The sequence below is a fragment of the Homarus americanus genome, unplaced genomic scaffold, assembly GCF_018991925.1.
Source record: "Homarus americanus isolate GMGI-L3 unplaced genomic scaffold, GMGI_Hamer_2.0 scaffold8226, whole genome shotgun sequence".
Lineage (NCBI taxonomy): Eukaryota > Metazoa > Arthropoda > Malacostraca > Decapoda > Nephropidae > Homarus > Homarus americanus.
The window spans coordinates 2356504-2378843 of record NW_024717620.1 but is presented as its reverse complement, the minus strand read 5'-3'; the positions used below and the strand labels follow the sequence as shown (position 1 = coordinate 2378843).

General features: G+C 43.9%; 1 protein-coding gene across 1 annotated transcript in view; it reads left to right on the top strand.

The window, feature by feature from the left end:
- Positions 1–4488: 4488 nt before the first annotated feature.
- Positions 4489–22340, top strand: part of LOC121858962 (sodium-coupled monocarboxylate transporter 1-like) — a 92193-nt gene continuing 74341 nt past the window's right edge. Inside the window, exons 1-8 of the mRNA XM_042355620.1 lie at positions 4489–4686; positions 4805–4948; positions 5099–5244; positions 5531–5682; positions 8654–8724; positions 9154–9280; positions 9393–9703; positions 16815–17093. Of these exons, the coding sequence (XP_042211554.1) occupies positions 4489–4686; positions 4805–4948; positions 5099–5244; positions 5531–5682; positions 8654–8724; positions 9154–9280; positions 9393–9703; positions 16815–17093 (1428 nt within the window). The remainder of the gene's footprint in view (positions 4687–4804; positions 4949–5098; positions 5245–5530; positions 5683–8653; positions 8725–9153; positions 9281–9392; positions 9704–16814; positions 17094–22340) is intronic.

Here is a 22340-nt window from a genome sequence, read left to right as displayed (position 1 = left end):
GGAGGGGGTCACCACCTGCGACGCTTACTAACGGTTCTACGTCCGCTGGACGTGTATATAAGCTCCAGCCAGTGGGGAGTGCTGAAATTCCTCTGCTATTTACTCAACCGGAATAGGTAGGATCTAAAAAAAAAAAACGGTTATGGAGCGCGTACGCCCTCCTAACCGCGACCCCCGCCTGAACCGCCAACCTGACGACCCGAACTACGACAGGCTTCGCACAGAGAAAGCGGACCAGTTACGCGCCTTCAATGAAGCCCTGAAAAGTAGGAACACTGCCACCACCTCCAACAACTCCACCACCACTGCTACCGCCACTGAGGACAACTGGACGAAGGTAGAAAACAAGAAACGCCGACGTGCTTTTTCGGGAAACGAATGCCGTCAAGCAGCCCAAAAGGCACCCATCACCACCACCAGCTCACCTCCAACGACACTGCCAAAATTCCGGATCACGAAAACGGACACAAAAACCACATATGCCGCCATCACAGAGATGGAAAAGCTAAATCCACTGGCCAAGTTCTCAGTGCGGCCCAACCTAAAGGGGGAGATGATCGTTCACCCCAAAGACAAGGACTCCGCCACCACCCTCGACACTTACCTGCAAAACACCACCACCGTTGCATCAACCAAGCTAGACCCGGCCCAGAAACTGATGAAGTCGGTAGTCCTCCGGTACCCAAAGGAACTACCTCTCGAACCCCTGGAGAACCACCCGAAGATCTTAAAAGCCGAGAGATGCTCTCCCCTGTCCGACAAGACGGCCACCACCAAACAAGTGCTCATAACGCACTACGGCTCACCCCCCAGCACCATAGACCTCAAAACCTGGGGGATCTACGAAGTGAGGCCCTTCGTCCCAGAGCCCCTGCGGTGCTTCAGATGCCAGAAATACGGGCACCATCAGACAAGGTGCACGTACAAGGAAATCTGCGCAGTCTGCGCACAGAAGCACGGCACACACTCCTGCCTCACCAAGTTGAAAAATGGGGAAAAAATTGCCCCCAAGTGTGCCAACTGCGGGGGCAAACACCACGCCTGGAATCCTGGATGCTCCGAGAGAACAAAGAGGGTCCAGGCAAACCGACCAGCAGCAAGACCGGCCCCCACCGCCTACACACCAGCCCCACCAAGTACCTTCGTGTGGGGAACCCAAAGGCCAAAACAACAAAGACAACCTCCTCAGCCAGTCAACACCCAAAGTGCAGCCCAGTTTCCTGGCCTCACTACGGCCACACCTCAGCCACCCAAGCAGCAGACAACGACAACCACGAGAAAGACAAAAGAAGCACACACCAAGGCACCAGAAGGAATGATACACGTATCAGACCTAGCCAAGGTACTGACAACCTTCGCGGAGGGCCTAGCCGGACTACTGGGCCACAAGATCCAACCCACACAGCTCCAAATACTCATGGGGAGCGTCCTCGGGCAAGTCGCCACAGCTCCAGCCACCTCAGTGGAGGAAGCCACGCCGGTCCTCACACGAGTGACAGCCGAGGTACACTCTACACCGAAGAAGGCCACCAGAGAACCCAAGATACCGACAGCTCCCAGAAAGAAACTGGACGTTTCAACTCCCCTGAACCGAACCACGGCCCAGAAGGCAAAAACCACAGAACACGAAGATATGAACCTGATCCAGTTGGAATCGAACTTGGACATCTCCATCGAGGACCACCAGAAGTCCCCGATGAAACAGTGGTGGAAAACATCAGCACCCTGAACATCCTAACATGGAATGCTCAGGGCATCAAAAACAAGAAACACCTCCTACAAGAAGCAGCAGCCAAGGACAAGCTTGACATCATACTGCTACAAGAAACACTTCTACAAGAACACCACTGTTTCAAATTCAGTGGTTACAAGACATACAGGAGGCATTTCACGCAGGCGTCAACAAGAGGATGTATGATCTTGGTCAAGTCAAGCATACCCTCCGCCGATGTCACGCAGCAATTTCCATGTGGGGAAAACATCGAGACACAGGCCGTCAAAGTAACCCTCCAAGAACGGGAATTAACTGTTCACAACATCTACAAGAACCCAAGGGGCTCACTGGAGGTGACTCAATTATTTGCTTCGGCCGCTGACCACGCCACACTCATAGGAGGGGATTTCAACGCACATCATCCCTTCCTAAGCTCGGCAAGCCCCACAAATGAAGACGGCCTACACCTATACACCACCTTTCAAGATACACCCGAGATCTGCCTCCTGAACACCGGAGAGCCCACCCACACTAGGGGAGGAAGGCTAGATCTAACCTTCGTCTCCAGTGCACTACAGCCTTCGGCCTCCTGGCAGATACACCCCACGCTAACCAGCGACCACTTCGCCACCCTAACAACGCTGAAGGTGAACAAACTCCCCACTCCACCCCCCCCCCGAAATGGAGATACAATATCCAAAAAGCAGACTGGGGACTCTTTAAGAAACACCTGGCTAAGTGGCGCGAAAAATCACAGCCGGCCGGCGCAGCACCAGTGGATGAGAAAACCCTCCACCACCAATTTGGTCGAGGCGTTTCACCAAGCGGCAGAAGAGGCTATCCCAAAAACAAAACCCACATCAAGACAGTACAATGATTACTGGTACTACTGTCCCAGGGTGAAAGAACTCAACCACAGAGTGAACATGGCCCGAAGAAACTACAGGAGACATCCCACGGAAACAAACAGACATCTCCTGCAAGTCATAGTTAAGGATACCAGGGAGGAGAAGGAAGAAATAAAAAACGTAAGCTGGCTCAAGTGGTGCTCCGAACTGAACGAGCACACCTCCCTCGGCAAGATGTGGGCCCAGATCCGAAGGGCATCTGGGAAGGCAACACCACCACCACCAACCCATGCCAACCCAGAAGAGGAAGCCGAGAGACTTGCAAAACTGTTCTCTGACCGAGCAGCAACGAAAAACCTCCCGAGACAGGCGGAGGAGACACAACGGCGTCTGCGACAGGTCAGACTCCAGATGATCGAAGAGGCCTGCAACAGTGAAAATGACACTGACAGACCTTTCAACCAGCAAGAACTCCAGAAGTCGCTAAAACGAAGCAAGGACACAGCACCAGGGGCCGACAGGATAACCTACTCCATGCTTTCCCATGCTGGTACAGCCGGACACGAGGCTCTGCTACAAGCCATCAATGCTTCGTGGGCAGCACAAAGACTCCCACCGGAATGGAAGAAGGCAGATATACAGCCCATTCCGAAGCCCAGAGAACCAGACAAACCGAGGCCCATCTCCCTTCTCAGCTGCATAGCGAAGACGGGAGAAAGAATGGCTCTCAACCGACTCAAGTGGAAAGTAGGCAGCCCACACCCTCACATCTTTGCTTACACCGAGAACACCGGCACAGGCAACAACATTGCCGAGAAACTCAGCATAGTGGACAATAAACCAGCTCTGGTGGTCTTCCTCGACCTGGAAAAGGCCTTCGAACTAGCAAATCCACTGGCCATTACAACGACGCTCGCTGAAAAAGGCGTCAAAGGAAGGTTGCTGGGGTGGATCCAGAACTACCTCACACAGAGAGAAGCAAGAGTACGCTTCCAGGGAGCAACCTCAAGCTACAGGGTCCATGAAAACGGAACCCCACAAGGAGGCATCCTCAGTCCAATGCTGTTCAATGTCCTGATGGAAAATCTAGTCAAACTTCCTTTCAGACAAACAGCCAAGCTCCTATGCTATGCAGACGACTTACAGCTTATAGTAAGAGGATCAAACAGACTAGCCAACACGCAACACGCACTCCAACTTATAGAAGAGGAGTGCAACAGACTTGGACTCAAGATAAATCCAGCCAAGTCGAAAGCGATGGCCATCTGCACAGACACACCAGACAAGATGCTCTCCATACAAAACACGCCGGTAGTCTGGACCAACACCCACCAGTGTCTTGGAATCTGGTTTGACCAGAAACTCACCTTCAAGCCGCAACTCGAGTATCTCAGGCACAGGACGAAGAGCAGACACAATATAATGAGGTCGCTCACCAGCAAATCCGCAGGAGCAAACCTTCATGTGCTCAAAGCCTACTACACGGCCGCCATCAGATCGCTGGTAGATTACAGTGCTCCAGCACTCATTGGACTGAGAGAAGACCAAATAGCTAAGCTAGAAGTCATCCAAAATAATGCTCAATCTGATGATCTTGTACGCCCAACACACCTATTTGCTGATAACTTACTCGTAGAGGATCCAAGTTACGTATCTACTGCAAAGGTTGATTTTGAACTTGAGTCAGAAACACAGTTAGACGATTCGGTAGGAAGTAGTGAGCAATTAATTGAGGAATCATATGACGACTTAAACCGTCGTATTTTACAGTCTGGAAATCAATATAGTACCTCACCTACGATTACACAGGTAGTTTCTAACCCTGTTCCAGGTGACAGTGTGTCAGTTGACTAGTCAGTAACACCCCCATTAACTCAGCCTTCCGTGAGGAATAAAAGTACTAACTTACTAATTTCTAACGCTACAATGACTTCCTCTATCACTCACCCCAATACTGCTACCACGTCAACTAAATCTGATAATGTAGTTCATATAATGCAGCGTGGCGACTACGTTCGTAATTTTACGGGCCAGGATGATTTTCGAGTAGCTCATTTTATTCGTACTTGTGAAGACACCATGCGCACCGGTAAAATTGCAAGTGATGAAGAGAAAAAAGCATTTGTGCGTTCCCATATTACGCAGGGATTATATGCCGGAAATCATTTAAATGAGTATGGTTTAACAGACCCTCTAGCTATGAGAAATTCAAGAGCACACTTATTGGAGTATTTTGGGGCAGGTCCCAGTTGGGCCAATTACAATGGATCTTCAGATGGTTGGATCGTTGTACGCCAGTGATTCACGCTCAAACACCGGTGGTGGCAGTGGATATCGCAGGAGAGGTTCGCCAGGATATGGAAGCGACCTTCCGAAATTCAAATTGGTACGACCAGGATAATAAAATGTCAGCGACCAATGTAAAAAGGTTGATAGAATTAATTAGCTTCCTGTTAGTTGTTCGTCGTCCCCTATACAGCCGGGCACAGGAGGTACAGTTTGAACCACCTATAGATATGGTTGATTACGCAAACAGACTCTGTCCCACGGCTACGGGCCCTTTGATGGCACAGCCCTCCATGACTACACCGCAACCACAGATGGCACAGATGACACCACCCCAAATTCCTCATATGACACCAGTGGCTCCGATTGCACCTCAGCACCGGACATACAAACTAGGTACTTCTTTACGATGTGCTCATTGTAATAAAAGAGGCCATGTAATTGAAAACTGTTTCCAGCTCCAGGGTAAAAGTGTAAAATTATAGGAGACATCCGGTGCCAAGCAGATCACAAGGTCATATACACGGAGGCAGCTAAGGCGACACCTCCACCCACCCAGAAGGCACGCAAGTGGTGCGCACTACATAAGTTAACATCTCATAGCACACAAGAGTGCGGCTTAGTAATGAAGGTTAGGAATGTAGACTTTGGTGAAACACAAGTGGCGTACAATCGTAAACAGAAGCGTTTCCAAGACAAGACGTCGGGAGAAGACCAGCGCTCGCCACAACAAGGAGAGGGATAGGTACATTGTTTCCTGCTTCTCCCCACAACACTTCTATAGCGGCCTCGTTATTAACGGCGCTAAGCAAAGTGGAACCGTTGTCCGTGCCGGTGAGGGTTGATAGTACAAGATTGGCTCTTGATATTGATATGGGTGCATGCGCTAATGTTTTGGCCTTGACATCCTATCAGGAGTTACAACGTAAAGTCCCTCACTGTGACTTCAACTGGAGGCCTAGTAACGCTGAGCTCGAAGGAGTATCAGGTACTCAGTTGAGCATTAACGGAATGGTGACGTTACCACTCAGATTCTCAAGACGTGGTTCCCCCTTCTACGCGGACTTTTATGTAGTTCAGCAGTTTACTTTGCCAGCTGACGGGTTACTTGGTCTCCCAACCCTTAGAACGAACATGATAGATGTTCATCCAAGTAATAATACTATTACGTTTAAAGGTGTTTCCTACAACGCTATGCTTCATTCTGAACCTATGCTCACCGCTAGGTCGAGAGTGTTGTCCACCAATCCCATTTAGAGGAAGGCGGAACATGCGTCAGAGCTACATCATGACCTCAACCCCACACTTTCCCAGCGTGATTATAGGAGCAATAGTTGGAAGATCGTACCTGCAGTTTTGAAGAGTACTCTCCATTACCAGAATGAGGAATTCACCAAAGCAACTGTCGAATTACCCGACGTGTACACGGGCACTGATGTTGTGTGTCTCCCGGAAACGTGCAAGGTAAAAGGGTTGTCTTGCGAGTCTACATTAAGCACAATACGCCCTGGTGGTTTGACAGACGTACTAATTCTGAATAGAACAGGCGTTCAACGGATATTAAAGAAAGGATGTTAATTGTGTGATTTTCTAGTATATCACAACAATGTCGAAGTATGGCCTACAAAATTCCCAATTGGAAGTATTGTTACGCAATACCAACAGAATCGGCAGGACAGGATAGATCAAATAGCGCCACATGTTAAGGTGATCGATCATCCTCAGGGCAAGACACGCCTTTTAGAGCTGCATGCTGACTATAGAAATATTGTAGCCTTGCCAGGGGAAAAGCTAGGTCAGACAGACTTAACATCCCATCATATAGCGTAAAAGGAGGGAACAAATCCTATCTATGTACCAGCTTACAGACTACCTCATAGCCAGCGCGCTGTAGTTGAAGATATGGTGCAGGATATGTTAGATGAGAATGTTATTAAACATTCTAAGTCCCCCTTTAATAGCCCCTTATTCCTCGTCCCCAAAAAGGATGGTGATTGGCGCCCTGTTATTGATTTCAGGTTCGATAATGAAAAAAACGATCCCAGATAGGTACCCTATGCCTGTCTTGAGTGACATATTGCAATCCTTAGGTAAGGATAATGCTGTATTTAGCAACCTAGATTTGCTTAGTGGGTATTGGCAGATACCACTCGATGAGAAATCACGAGAGGTCACGGCGTTCAGTACGCCCCTAGGCCACTTTGAGTTCCTCCGGATGCCATTTGGTCTCGGAAATGCCCCACTAACATTTCAAAGACTGATCAGCACCCTGTTTGCCGGATTGATTGGTAACACAGTCTGCGCTTATTTGGATGATCTAATAGTAGTCAGTAAGGACGTCGATTCCCATCTGATTAAACTGCGTGAAGTGTTGGCCAAACTTTCCACAGCAGGTCTCAAAATAAAACTCTCAAAGTGCGAGTTTTTAAAATCCAGAATCCATTTCCTTGGTCATGTAGTTGACGGTGAGGGCATACTCACAGTAGATGATAAAGTCAAAGCTGTATCTCAGTTCCCGCGTCCTACCTCAGTTGATCATGTGTGTAGTTTTCTTGGCTTATCTGGATATTATCGTTCTTTTATCAAGAACTATGCAACATTAGCATCGCCTCCTAACAACGTTGCTCAAAAAAGATGCAATGTTTATATGGGACGCTGAACACGAAAATAGTTTTGCGGCATTGAAGATAGCGCTTACCAATGCCCCTGTTCTAGCCTTCCCAGACTACACTCAACATTTCACTCTCTGTACTGACGCTTTTCGACTTGGAATCGGAGCCGTACTCATGCAAGAGGATACGCGTAGGAAGTTTAGAGTGATAGCTTTTGCAAGTCGCAAACTTATTGACGCTGAAACACGTTATTCGGCGACGCATTTAGAGACGTTAGCCGTTGTGTGGGCACTTAAGAAATTTAAAGACATTATCTTTGGATATAAGATAACTGTTTATACTGACCATGCGGCAGTAACTGAGCTGTTCCATGGCAGAAACTTAACAGGCAGATTAGCACGCTGGTATCTGACAATTCAAGAGTTTGACCCCGAGTTCAGATATTTACCCGGGAGGGCGAATGTTGTCGCCGACGCTCTGTCCTGAAATATAGCACCAGTAATGCCTGTATCAACCTTCACTCTTTCGCAACTGAAGATGAGCAACGACGCGACCCATTATGGTCAGCAGTTATTTTGCTCTCGAATCAGGAGAGGATGTTAAACTCCCTAAATTAATTCTTCCCTTAAGTCAGTTTGAATTACGTCATAACATACCCCATAGGTCGAAAAAGACGCCAGAGGGTAATGTTCCTCAAATAGTCGTACCTGACACGTTGTGTAAAGAAGTTCCATGATGTCCCACAGGCAGGTCACCAGGGTCGTGACAAATGCTCAGCGGAATTAAGAAAGAAGTATTTCTGGAACACAATGAAGAAAGACATAGAATTACACATTGCTAAATGTTTGGCATGTGCTAAACATAAAAGTTCTACAGGATCACCGGCCCCTATTCTACAATATCCTACACCAGGCCGTCCGTTTGACACAGTCGCTATTGATTGTTACAACTCCCGAGGAGTCATCAGGGATCAGCGTACGTCTTAGTGTGTGTGGATCATTTTTCTAGATTCGTGGTCTTGGTCCCACTAAAGGATAAAACGGCCGAGTCTGTGGCCTATGCATTAGTGATGAATCTTTTATGTCCATATACTACGCCTAAAGTTCTGCTCTCTGACAATGGGACAGAGTTCAAGAATCAGCTAGTAGCGCAAATATGTGCGCAATATGGAATTAAACAAAGTTTTGTGACAGCTTATCCTCCACAGGCTAATGCCCTTGTTGAGAGAACCAATCGCAAGATCCTGGAGATACTGCGCCCGATTGTCAGTGATTTGCAATACACATGGGAAGATTGGTTACCGCAGGTTGCAGCGTCTATCAATGGGTCAGTTAATAGCTCTACGGGCAAATCACCCTACTACATTGTCTATGGTACAGATAAACGTCTACCTTACGACATCCTTACAGATGCGCCATACCCGTGTTATAATACGGATGATTTCGCGGCAAAACAAATTCGTGTCTTTACGGATATTAATATCCAAGTCCGATCACATTTAGCGGCGTCGCGCGCCGAAATGATGATCAAGCAACATAAACATGCTAAACCTGTCGTTTTAAACGTAGACGATGCTGTTATGGTAAGAGAATCTGAAAGGAACTCCAAGATTTCGGCTAAATTTTCGGGTCCATTCCGCATTATTGCCAAAGAAACAGGCAACAAATTTAAAATTTGGAAGCCTAATGCACAGATTGCAGATGTCGTGCATGCAGACCGTCGTAAGAAGACCTATGAGAATTTATTGCCTACAGTTGATGATGATGTGATAGACACCTCTTTACAGACTGTACAGGAGCACAGTGTTCCCAATGACTATTGTATGAAACTTCGTTCTGCAAATAGATGTTAAACCGTGTGTATTCTCTTACAGAATGGCTTGGAACATCACTGTGTTGCTTCTACTGTGTTGTGGCACCGTTGTGTTGACAGACATGTCCATATCCGTCCTCAAGCCTGGTGTGCTAGTTGCACCTCTCGGACGCGGTCTCATAGTAGAGGACGTGGTGAACATCAAGTATGAGTTACATGGACTGCTCCAGCTTCCGCATCAGATGGAAAACGTCGACGCCCAACTACAATCAGCAGTGGACATCCTTTATGGTCTCAGCGCAGCTGCTAATGAATCGACGATAGTTTCACAAACTATTGACCTTCTACACTTTCGTCTCCAGAATCTTCGCAAGCTTCTTGTCGATGTTGGAGAGAGATTACCAGCGTCTGAAGTGGATCCTGCTAAAGAAGTGCATTCTCAGACACGACGAAAAAGGGGTTTATTTAATTTTGTGGGTCTTATCCAAAGCACTTTGTTTGGCACGGCAACGGCCGATGATGTAGCTAAATTGGGGGACCGAATGAACATTGTAGTTAAAGCTGTATCTCAGCAGAATCGTGTTATTTCTCAAACCTTTCATGCGATTACTGCTTTAGAATCAAAGGTTAATGCGATAATATCGGAGTCTAACCAAGTATCGAGGATTGTTAGTAGGTTACAGAAGTCAATCCCGACGTTAGAGTGGCTCCTTTATTTCACGGTATATTTGAATGCTGCGGAAATTTCAGTTCAGAAGATTGTAACCTGTAAAAATGAACTAATTGACAGCATAGTACTGTAGATGCAGGGATGGGACTTGTGGACGCAAAGCTTGTGCCTGTGTAGACTCTTCTTGACGCTTTACAGATAGCCAAGATGCAGTGTAACTTAACTCCTATTTTTAATGACAATGAGGTAGAATATTATTACCCGCTGTTGGAGTCGACTCTCACGCACAATGCAATTCTGATCCACATTCCTATGCGAGGGCAACATGAGTTTAATGCATGGCATTTAGAACCCTTCCCCTGGTTTGTTAACGACACACTGTATACTCTCAATAGGCCTAGAGAACTTTTCCTAATAGATAAAAATTATTCTTTATTGTCATTAGAGGATCCTAAGGTACTGTCACGGTGTAAGTCGTCTTATCTACACCTACACGTATGTCCAGCCTATATGTTCGCATTTATTTCTGCTGCAGAGGGAATATGTGAATTGAAAGTCATGCAAACCAATGTACGCACAGCACTTGCGCAATGCAGCTATAGGCCAGTTAGTGTCAAAACTGTGTTTCACGCTCATCTTCACAATGTGAAGTACTTGTTCTTTCCAAATACTACTACTGTTATTTTAAAATGCCATGATGGTGTTAAGCAGCTAGTTGTGAAAGGGCATTACAAGGCTCCGGATTATTGTGAAATCACTTGTGGTTCATTACGGACCTTGCCTACTCATCAGCACGTTGCCATAAATATAAAACTCAAGTCTGCCTTAGTTCCACTTCCTGTCATGAATTTCACTGTAAAGGATATTCAAATTGTTTCAGAGAAATTGAAAGTCATTGCATTCTTGAAAGCGACACATTTTTCTGATTTGAGTAATATTTGCCATTTTATTTATCAAGGGAATTTGCTATACCAAGTCTCACAATTCCCACAATTATGTTAATTTTGGCAATCATGTTTCTATTCTGTTATTATAAGTCAGTGTCATCCAAAATGAACGTTGTTCATAACATTTTAACCCGTAAGACACTAAAGTATAGGTCCCCTGAAGTAGCTGATACCCCTACAGTAGTAGAATCCCCAGCTTAGTGTCTACACCTCTGTTTATAACATGGTTAGGGTTGTATAGGATGTACTGCACTCTGTGAACTTATTTAGGCCTCACGGAGCTTGGCCGGTGGTGACCGAGCGATGTAATGGCCCCTGCCTCATCAACAGAAGTATTATATTAATGGGCTATTTACATCTGATTTATATTCAGAATCATCCCCTGTAACTTTCCACTGGCTATGAGGTGACATGTTCAATGCACGTAATAAGGTGTGCCCAAGGGAAGCTGCGTCATACTATGCTGAGTAAAGGCATAAGTAGCCGGCTCTCTGGCCACGGAAGCGAGCAGTAGTTTGATATCCTTGACTAGAGGAAGACGTTATTTGAGAGCCGCAGTGGATGGCTCCGTCTTCCCTCGAGGGGGAAAGAAGTCCCAATTCCATTCTCCCTCGATGGGTCACTATTCAAAGTCACTCACATCAACTTTTATTGAACGGACGTTGATTCACGTTTATATACATAAACGCCGTCCTCTTTCTCATTCACTCATTAATAGTGGAACTTACGGTTGATCTACACTCAAGAATTATAAACATAATCCTTTTATAATAAAACAAGAAACTTCAATTGGGTTTGTTACCAAAATCCCAATATATATTATATGTGTTCCAACCTGGTTAACTGGGGAATTAACCAGTGTAACAGTCATGTGGTAAAGGACACGTGACTGGACAATATGTGTTATGCGGTAAAAGACACATGGCTGGACAATATGTGTCATGCGGTAGACACATGAGGTAATCCACCGCCTCAAGGCTTTACTGGGATCTAACAAGACTCACATGATCTTGTTGAGACTAAACTAGGACAGTAAAGTGTAACAACAGTTAAAGTAACTTATATTACAACTAGGAACACAAAACAGCTCTCGTACAGTATATTTAATATCGCGTAGACTAATGACCACTGGTTGTTACTAAAGAGGATCCAAACATCAGACTTTGAACTTCAGTAATTCCTAATTTTTATGACAAATATTTTAAGAGGAGAATAGACTGACTATAGAGTAGAGTATGTAGAACATCATCCAGTAATGGAGTCCGTCCCTTAATGGTGCACACCCAACTGCTGTCATTACCTGCTGCTGCTGCACCTTTGAATAGTTTAATGACATCTATTAGTAGGCGACGCCTTCTGTTGCACACACCAGCAACATTACAGTGTTTGTTTTGTAGATGGTGTCATAGTCATCACATATATTGTATAAATTTTGACAACACTGATGAAGTATACAGCATTATTTATATATACTACAGTGTGTGTGTTATGCATTTGCACATTTTGCAAGGAGCAGGTAGGTAACTAATACTATATATTACTATATACTGTCCTTAGAGGCAAGTGTTACTCTCAGCTGTACAGTACAGTATAAATCACGGAGGTGGAGACGCTCACTAGAGGCATATCATGTAAACAGTTACGTCCTGGCGGCTCTATAACACAATGGTGAAAGTGACGTGATGTGTTGTGTCACAATAGACCAGGGCGGTGTTATGTAATGTGAACTTGTGGGACTTGAGATAACCTCTTAAAATGGCCGCCACAAGTCTGTGTGCAGAGACAGATATTCTATGTGGTGCTGCCTCACTCAGACTCTACAGTGGAAGAGGTAGTAGCACTAGGCACCAGACCCTTAATGTTTCTACTACTTGTGTATTTACAGTACATAATGTTTTGTTGCTGTGCAGGTGAGTCTCTTATATAAAGATTATTATTAACTTAATAACAACAGTCGTCGTCTGCCATAACTGACACAGTTAAGTTTCTCCTCTGTGTTATCATTAGTTTAATTATGAGGACAGACTAACAACATGCTCTAACTAACTCAATACACCAAAACGACCACAAAAATGCCGTAAAAGTTACGTGTTTGAGGAGACTTCACCGCCACCCTGATGCTGTGGTGCCAAGTCTTCACTACCAACACCCTCTTATGTTTCTGTGCCTGGCTGACAGAATTAAATTATTTATAGGAACAAAAACTACAGAAAAGTACGAAAATGGTAGGTCGTCCACTTGATTTGCGGTTTTTACTGGTAAGGAAGAAGCATTATAGTACAAAACTAAACGAAAAGAGGTGGTTTAGGTGCACAAGGAGAATGACAAGACTAATCCCGGGCATTAGGAACCTTGAGTACAGAGACAGGTTAAAGCATCTTAATTTGCACTCCCTCGAGAGACGTAGAGTGAGGGGCGATATGACAGAGGTGTATAAATGGAAGTCAGGGCTAAACAAAGGGGACATTACAAAGGTACTCAAACTATGCAACCAGGAGCGAACTCGTAACAATGGTTTTAAATTAGACAAATTTAGATTTAGGCACGAAATAGGTTGCCAAATATCATCATTAACTCGAATACGCTGGATAGCTTCAAACATAGGTTGGATGGATATATGAGCAATACGGGTTGGGTGTAAATGGGACTGCCCAGTATGGGCCAATAGGCCCGCTGCAGTTTCCTCCATTATTATGTTCTTATGTCTCCTGACTTACTCCGCGTGGTGCCAGCAGACATCAACAAAGTCTGATACAGTTCCCCATGCACTAGTTGAACATGTTAATGCCTCTCAGCTTCCTTCAGTCACGGGCAGCAACATCTCGGTAAGGTCGGACACGAGAGCAATGTTGACTGTACGTAATTCCTTAAGGGCTTGGCACTCCAGCAGGTCAGTGAAGCGAGCATTTCCAAGTCTCTTTATTTATCACATGTTATCAGATATTCTCTTCGTATCCAGCGGTTTTTATAAAGCCATTGTACAGTACAGTACCATGGACAGCTGTACCTTCATTCTCTTCATCTGTCGTGAATGAGGACATCTGTGCCCAGTTCTTCCTCACCTACTGTACTTATGATCACCTCTGCATTTCCAAGTCATACCACCTCTGTCACGCGCTACCTCTGCCGCCGTCATCCTCTCCTGCTCTCTCTCTCTCTTACTCTCATACAGCTCCGTCTCTTTCTCCTCACCTACATCTTCAGGCAGCTCCTCGCCTCCCTGCCAGCATAACATTCAGGTCACTGAGCTGCAGCACCATAATGAGGCGAGCTGCAGTGGTCCAAAATGCACGAGTGGAATCATGGGGTTCACTTTTTCCTCTGCTTTGGCGACGCTCTGAATGGCTGGTCGGGTCAATACTCGCTGGCCGGGAAAGGCTACCCTCTCACACTTAAATATATACGTCAAAATGTACCAGTCGGTGAAGGAGGTTTGAATGAAACTGGTATTGGACTGACGTACAGTAAGGTAACACAAGGTTTTAATCTCGTAAAGGAACCTGTCACTGTTCATATATATATACATATATATATACACATATATATATATATATATATATATATATATATATATATATATATATATATATATATATATATATATATATATATATATATATATATATATATATATGCAAGTAAATCACTGTAGGTGCGCGTGAGCCAGGTATATGCTGATAACCACACAGGGAAAAGGGAAACAATGGAGCACCTTAGCTTTCGTCTTTATTGAAGACATCTTCAGAGGCAACTGAATTACATGGACGGAAAGAGGCTTAAATACAAAGGGTGACATTATTAAACAAGAGGTCAGGTCATAACCATGACATCCACTAATCCGCACACCAACACCAACACACACGCAGAGGAGCTTAAAAGAAAGGGCGACGTGACTAGTCAAGTTAAGTCAGGTCAAAAATATAGGACCCACTAATCATCTATCCTACATCTAACTCCAATGCTTTCAAGGCATTTTTAACCTTGGGACATTGACAAATAAATTTGTGTAACATATTATCAGTTTTGCACTGACCATCACTAAGGTTTATGGAATTTAATTCCCTAATCAAACTAGCTTCTACCAGAAGTTTTTCTGTGACACATGATGATTTGTACACTTCTAAGCTGGTTTTCCAATCAATGGGATGATTATTATTCCTAACATAAACGAACAGGGCATTGCTTTCAGATGCTGTTCTGATATTGTACTTGTGCTGTTTGACTCTGAGTTGCAATGCTTTCCCAGTCTGTCCTACATAATTTCCATTACAATTGCTACATGGAGTACAATAAACACTTCCATTTACATTCAAAGTTGGGCTATTCTTGATTAATATATTGGTAATGGTTGAGTCATACTTAAAAACAACATTAATATTTAATAATTTAAGGGACTGAACTAACAGGACAAATTCATTGCGATAAGGAAGAGTCAAAATATTCTTAAGTGTAGGAATTTGCCGCCTGGTTTGAGTAGAATGAAAGGATTTTTTAGCCCTTTTAAAACAATGATCAACAAACACAGAAGGGTACCCGAGTTTTGTGCAATGGAACGAATGTGTTTCAATTCTTCATCAATAAATTCAGCGTCACAAATACGCAAGCATCTCAAAAACATAGCAGAAAAAACTGACATTTCGGTAGACTCCAGGTGACTCGATAAAAAATGTATGAAACTGTCTACCTGTGTACTCTTTCTGTACACCTTAAACTTATAGTTATGGTCATTTCTAATGATAAGCATATCAAGAAATGGAAGGGATCCATTTATTTATTTCAATTTCTCTTTCAACGTCACCCTTTGTATTTAAGCCTCTCTCCGTCCATGTAATTCATATATATATATATATATATATATATATATATATATATATATATATATATATATATATATATATATATATATATATATATATATATATATATATATATATATATATATATATATATATATATATATATATATATATATATATATATATATATTGTCATGGGTTGCGTTGGGCCTCCCGCACAACCCATCCCAAATGTTTGTTTACGGTAGAGATAAGGTAACCGGCCAGCCATGACTGGGACATGTAGGGGGGGGGCAGGCCAGTGAGACAGTGGTGTACTGTTCATCACTTCACGCCTCAAAAAAAAACCAATTTAGCCAGTGGGCTTTAGACCTTGGGCTAGAGAAGACCTCCTGCTCCGCGGACTTAAGATTAGGGGCCATACAGTCCTACCAGTGCTACGGGTCTGTGTGTGCAAATCCCCGAGATTTTTTTTGTTAAGTCCAGCGACAAGTTAACACATCCTGTAAAGGAAGTGATCAATGGTGAGGGCCTGTTTGCTACAAGAGCACTCCAGGCCGGCCTAATAGATCTAAACGATTAATTTACCAGGTTGACAAACTCTCCCTTATAACTTACGGTACTGTGGCGTGAATGTGAGTGACTGACCTATCCATGCAAATTATAAGTCCAGTGTATGGAATTGTGCCCAATAAACGTAAGTGCAATCATCTGCCCGTATCTGTGATTCCTCTATTATTATTATTACCAAAGGTAATGACTCATTGGTTATGACAAGTATAACCAATAACTTAGATGGATGTTGGAAGTTAGTGGAATTCATTAAATCATCATTTATCAAGTACATAACGCATTGAATGCCGGAAGCAGAGCAAAATTCTACGTAGTGATACACCATAATCTCTTGGGTGAGTAACCAGTGTGAAGGTATCTGAGTTCTACGGTAAGAAAGCCACTTTCCTGCATTTAAAACGTAACAATCGGTATTCCCTATTTTGGTGGATTTCACCAAAAATTCCGTTTTCAGAGTTTTTGCAGGTTCGTATCTAAAAATTGTGGTGGTTAATTTATATAACATAGTTATTTTGAACTTGTAATAAATCTAACTCCTCTTTTTTATCATTTTCAGGTGAAAACTGATAACCTGGCAATGGCTTCAACATCCCAAAGACGGAATTGCTGCAATGACCCAGATATATTCTGCTACATCTGTGGAAGCTTTACTTTGAAAAGTCAAAGGCGCAACATCACCAGTTTTGTGAAGAGAGTGTACCTCGCTTACTTTAAAGTACCACTTGGAGACCAGGACAAAAGTTGGGCTCCTCACAAAGTGTGCAAAACCTGCCTGGAAACTTTGCGATCCTGGTCTCAAAGAAAGAATGCTAAACTTCAGTTTGGCGTGCCTATGGTTTGGAGAGAACCAACGAATCATTCAGATAACTGCTACTTCTGCCTCGTCAATGTTAAAGGTTTCAATAAGAAAAACAAACAATACCTGCAATACCCAAATATCCCATCAGCCATACGACCAGTTCCCCACAGTGAAGAAATACCTGTGCCAGAATTTACTGAGCTACCAGAGATTGAGGATATAGACCGGAATTCACCTGTTTCTACTGATGAAGATGAAGAGACTGATCTTTTCAAGCCATCTGGTGAAGATTGTGAAAAGCCAACGTTGTTTACTCAGTCAGAATTGAATGATCTGGTCAGAGATCTAAATTTGCCAAAACAGTCTGCTGAATTGTTAGCTTCCAGGCTTCAAGAGAAACGACTCTTAAAACCTGGCACGAGTGTCTCCTTTTATCACAACAGAGAAGAGCAACTGCGGAAGTACTTTCATTCATATGACCAGCTTGTTTTTTGTAATGATGTAGAAGGACTTCTTCTCTCCATGGGACTACCAGCATATGATAGTAAGGATTGGAGACTTTTTATTGACAGTTCTAAAAGGAGCTTGAAATGTGTTCTTCTTCATAACGGAAACAAGTATGGTTCAATTCCAATCGGACATTCTGCACAAATTAAAGAAGAGTATGAAAACATTAAGACTGTTCTAGAGAGGTTGCAATACCATGCTCATGAATGGTTAATTCGTGTGGACTTGAAAATGGTAAACTTTCTATTGGGCCAGCAAGGAGGGTACACAAAATACCCCTGTTTTCTGTGCTACTGGGACAGCAGGGCTACAGCAGACCATTGGGTGAAAAAGAATTGGCCACCAAGACATAATTTGACGCCTGGTGACAAGAATATCATTAACGATCCTCTGGTTGACAGGAAAAACATTGTCCTTCCTCCTCTGTACATAAAACTTGGTATCATGAAGCAATTCGTCAAGGCTCTTGATCATAGTGGAGAGTGTTTCAGATATATATGCTCAACCTTTCCAAGTCTTAGCGACGAGAAGAAAAAGGCAGGGATTTTTGATGGACCTCAAATAAGAACACTACTCAGAGATCCACACTTCCTTGCAACAATGAGTGAGGCACAGGCAAGAACTTGGAATGCTTTCTCTAATGTGGTGCGGAACTTCTTAGGGAACAAGAAAGCGGACAACTATCAAGAAATTGTGGAAGAGCTGCTCTTGAGTTTACAAGCACTTGGATGCAGAATGAGTATCAAGGTTCACTACTTACACAGTCACTTGGACGAGTTTCCAGAAAATCTGGGAGAAGTGAGCGAGGAGCAAGGGGAGCGCTTTCATCAAGACATTAAAGTAATGGAAGAACGTTACCAAGGTCGATGGGACTCGAACAGATGGCGGACTACTGCTGGAGTTTGATGAGAGACATTCCAGAAGCTGTACATAAGAGATCGGCCAAAAAGAGGAAGTTTATGTAACTGTAACTTGACCTTACTACTTGCACTATTTCTACCGTACATTAATTGTTTTTTTCACCCTTCAATGTTACATTTAAATATTATATGTGCATTAACTTTCCAATTTTATATTAACAATTTTTGGTTATAGAAAAATACAAATTATAATGCTGAAAAAATTTATGTATACATGTTCAAACCGTCAATTTTGATCCAAAAGTTTACGTTTCCCAGCAAAAGTGCAATATGGCATATCTCAAAAACCTGATGTGATAGACAAAAACCAAAGTCATATTTGGATTCTGCACCCCAAATTTACTGAAAATCCGTTTAAAAACCTTGTGCCAGAAAAATTGTGTTGACCGGTGTAATAGTCATAATAATTCATAGCAAATAAAATTTATGATAAAACAAACAAAATAAAATAATAAAATTATGATGATAATAATACAGTAACTGTAATAATAATAATATTAATAATAAAGAACTATAAATACAAAATGAAAAAAAAGATCAAAAGTGAGAAACGAAATATGTATGTTGCGTTGTCAATGGTAAGAGAAACAATTGAGACCCTGCAACAGTGTGTAAATGAAGCAGAAAGTCAGATCAGCAACCTGGGACTTGGTCACATATGGCAGCAGGGTCTACCATTAGACAACACATTATGCTTCCAATATCTTCCCAGGCGGTAGTACCTCCCTGTAAGGTAGCTGCCTACTACCTACTACTGGGGCGTGGCTAAAAACTTCACCTGACTTAGCATGACTAATTACGTCACCCGTTCGTTTGTGTTTGTGGTGGTGTTGGTGTGTGGATTAGCGGATGTCATGTTTTTGACCTGACCTCATGTTTTTTAAGGTCACCCTGTGTACATAAGCCTCTCTCAGTCCTTGTAATTCACTAGTTTAATTGAAATTGGGGAAAATAATGCTGATTGTTTCAGAATAATGCTGATTATTTCCAACGTCTACCAGATATTAAGCACAAGACTGAAGCAATTTATATAAAGCAATTACATTACAGTTAATATCTTTTATTCTTTAGTAAATGTGCAAAAAATACATTGCAAAGAAGAAATAAAAAAAAATAAAAAGACCATATGTCCATTTGGCCAAATGTCCGTTCGGCCATTTGGCCGTTCGGTCTACTGTCCGTTCGGTCTATTGTCCGTTCGGCCAAATGTCCGTCGGCTCGATGTCCGTTCGGTCAAATGTCCGTTGGTGAAACGTCCGTCGGCCAAATGTCCTTCAGCCAGCTGTCCGGCCACGAATGATACAATGATAACGTCACCATACTGTACAGTAAGTAGGAAGGAGCTGTTGTTGTAGACCGAGACAAAACTCTTCATAACAGTCAATTATGGACTTATTATCTGTATATATTACTGCAGGGGTAACGAACAGGGAGAGAGAGAGAGAGAGAGAGAGAGAGAGAGAGAGAGAGAGAGACTCCTGATTAAAACATAAACAATATACAGATAATTTTCCATGAATATCATTATAAATATTGGAAGTTTCACTTTCAATTACGTTTATGCCCATCACAGCTGCCTCCTACTCCTCCTCTGAGCACCCATAGCAGCTGCCTCCTCCTCCTCCTCCTCCTCCTCCTCCTCCTCCTCTTCGGAGCACCCATCACAGCTTCCTCCTCCTCCTCTCAACACTCATCACAGCTGCCTCCTTCTCCTCTCAGCACCCATCCTTCCTCCTCCTCCTCTCAGCACCCTCCTTCCTCCTCCTCCTCTCAGCACCCATCCACAGCTTCCTCCTCCTCCTCTCTCCAGCACCCATCACAGCTGCCTCCTTCCCTCCTCAGCACCCATCACAACTACCTCCTCCTCCTCTCCTCTCACTTTCCCATCACAGCTACCTCCCCTCCTTCTCCTCCTCACTTTTCCCCATCACAGTGACCTCCTCCTCTCCTCTCAGCCCCCTTCACAGCAGCCTCCTCCTCCTCCTCTGCTTTCCCATCACAACTACCTCCTCCTCCTCCCCACCTCCTCCTCCCAGCACCTCCCACAGCTACCTCCTCCTTCTCCTCCTCTCAGCACCATCCTGACCTCCTCCTCCTCTCAGTACCCATCACAGTGACCTCCTTCTCCTCCTCAGCCCCTTCACAGCAGCCTCCTCCTCCTCCTCAGCACCATCCCACAGCTACCTCCTCCTCCTTCTCCCTTCTCCTCTCAGCACCCATCACAGCCTCCTCCTCCTCCTCCTCTCCAGCACCCATCACAGTTCCCTGCCTCCTCCTTCTCCTCCTCTCAGCCCCTTCACAGCAGCCTCCTCCTCCTCTGACCCCCTTCACAGCAGCCTCCTCCTCTCTCCCTCTCCATGCCCCTTCTGACCTCCACCTCCTCCTCTCCAGCCCCCTTCACAGCAGCCTCCTCCTCCTCTCCCTTCACTGCGGCCTCCTCCTCCTCCTCTCAGCACCCATCACAGTGACCTCCTCCTCCTCTCAGCACCCATCACAGTGACCTCCTCCTCCTCTCAGCACCCATCACAGTGACCTCCTCCTCCTCTCAGCACCCATCATTTTCTTATGTTCTTATGTATGTTGAGTTCGCTCTTGGTTGGATAGTTTAGTACCTTTGTAATGTCCCTTTGTTTTAGCTGACTTCCCTTATACACCTCTATCAGGTCGCCCCTCGCTCTCACGTCTCTCGAAGGAGTGCAAATTAAAATGCTTTAACCTGTCTCTATACTCAAGGTTCTAATGCCGGGATTAGTCTTGTCATTCACCTCTGAATTCTTTCCAATGATTCTATATAAATCCTATAATAAGGTGACCAGAACTGAACTGCGTAATCGGTATAATCTCTGGCGCAAGATACAGTTTTAGGATGACCTCGCTAGTCTTGTAACTAACACTCCCTTGTATGAACCCAAGTACTTTATTATCCTTACTTCTGAGCAAAAACACATTGCTTACTTGGCTTTAGGTTCCTACTTATCATTACTCCTAAATCTCTCTGAGTCGGATTTCTCTATGGCATCGTTGTTCATCTGGTATCTGGTTTCCCTGTTTACATCTCCTATACTGAGTACTTTACATTTGTCACGTTCAATTTCATCTGCCATTTTAGACCATTCGAAAAATTTGTTTAGATCTTCCTGTAGTTTGCGAGGTCTCGTACATTTAATATACGTACTATTTTAGTGTCATCAGCAAATTTTCTTATGTTGCTGTCTATGCCGATATCTATGTCGTTTATGTATATAATAAATAATAGTCAAGTACTGACACCAGGGGAACTCAGCTTGTGACGTTGCTCCAATGGAACTTAGTGCCGTTAATGCTCACTTCGCTGTTTCCTGTCCTGTAACCCGCCCAAATCCATTTAAGGATATTACCTTTGATGCCATGCGCTTCTACCTTTCTAATTAGTCTTTCGTGGGGACTCTGTCAGCTTTGCTAAAGTCGAGATATACCACATCATAATTGTGCCTTGTCCACCAATTCAAAAACTGGTGAAAAGAATGTTAATAGATTAGTTAGACAGAACGTCGCCTGTGAAGCCATGCTGGGAATCATTGATCAATCGGTGCTTTTCAGGTGATTTCGAATAGAGTTTGAAATGATTGCTTCAGTAATTTGCCTACTATTGATGTTAGACGGTTTTATGCGGAAGCTCCTGCTTAACACAATTGCTCATGGTCTTGGTTATTTGGACCCATATTCTGTAACGGGGTGGTAATATCGACAGTATATACCTAGATTTTGCCAAGGATTTCGACAGTGTACCCCACGAAGGCTGATAATCAAACTAGAGAAGTGCGAATTGGAAATGTCCAAGCGTGGATAGAAGACTTTCTACATGACCGCAAGCAAT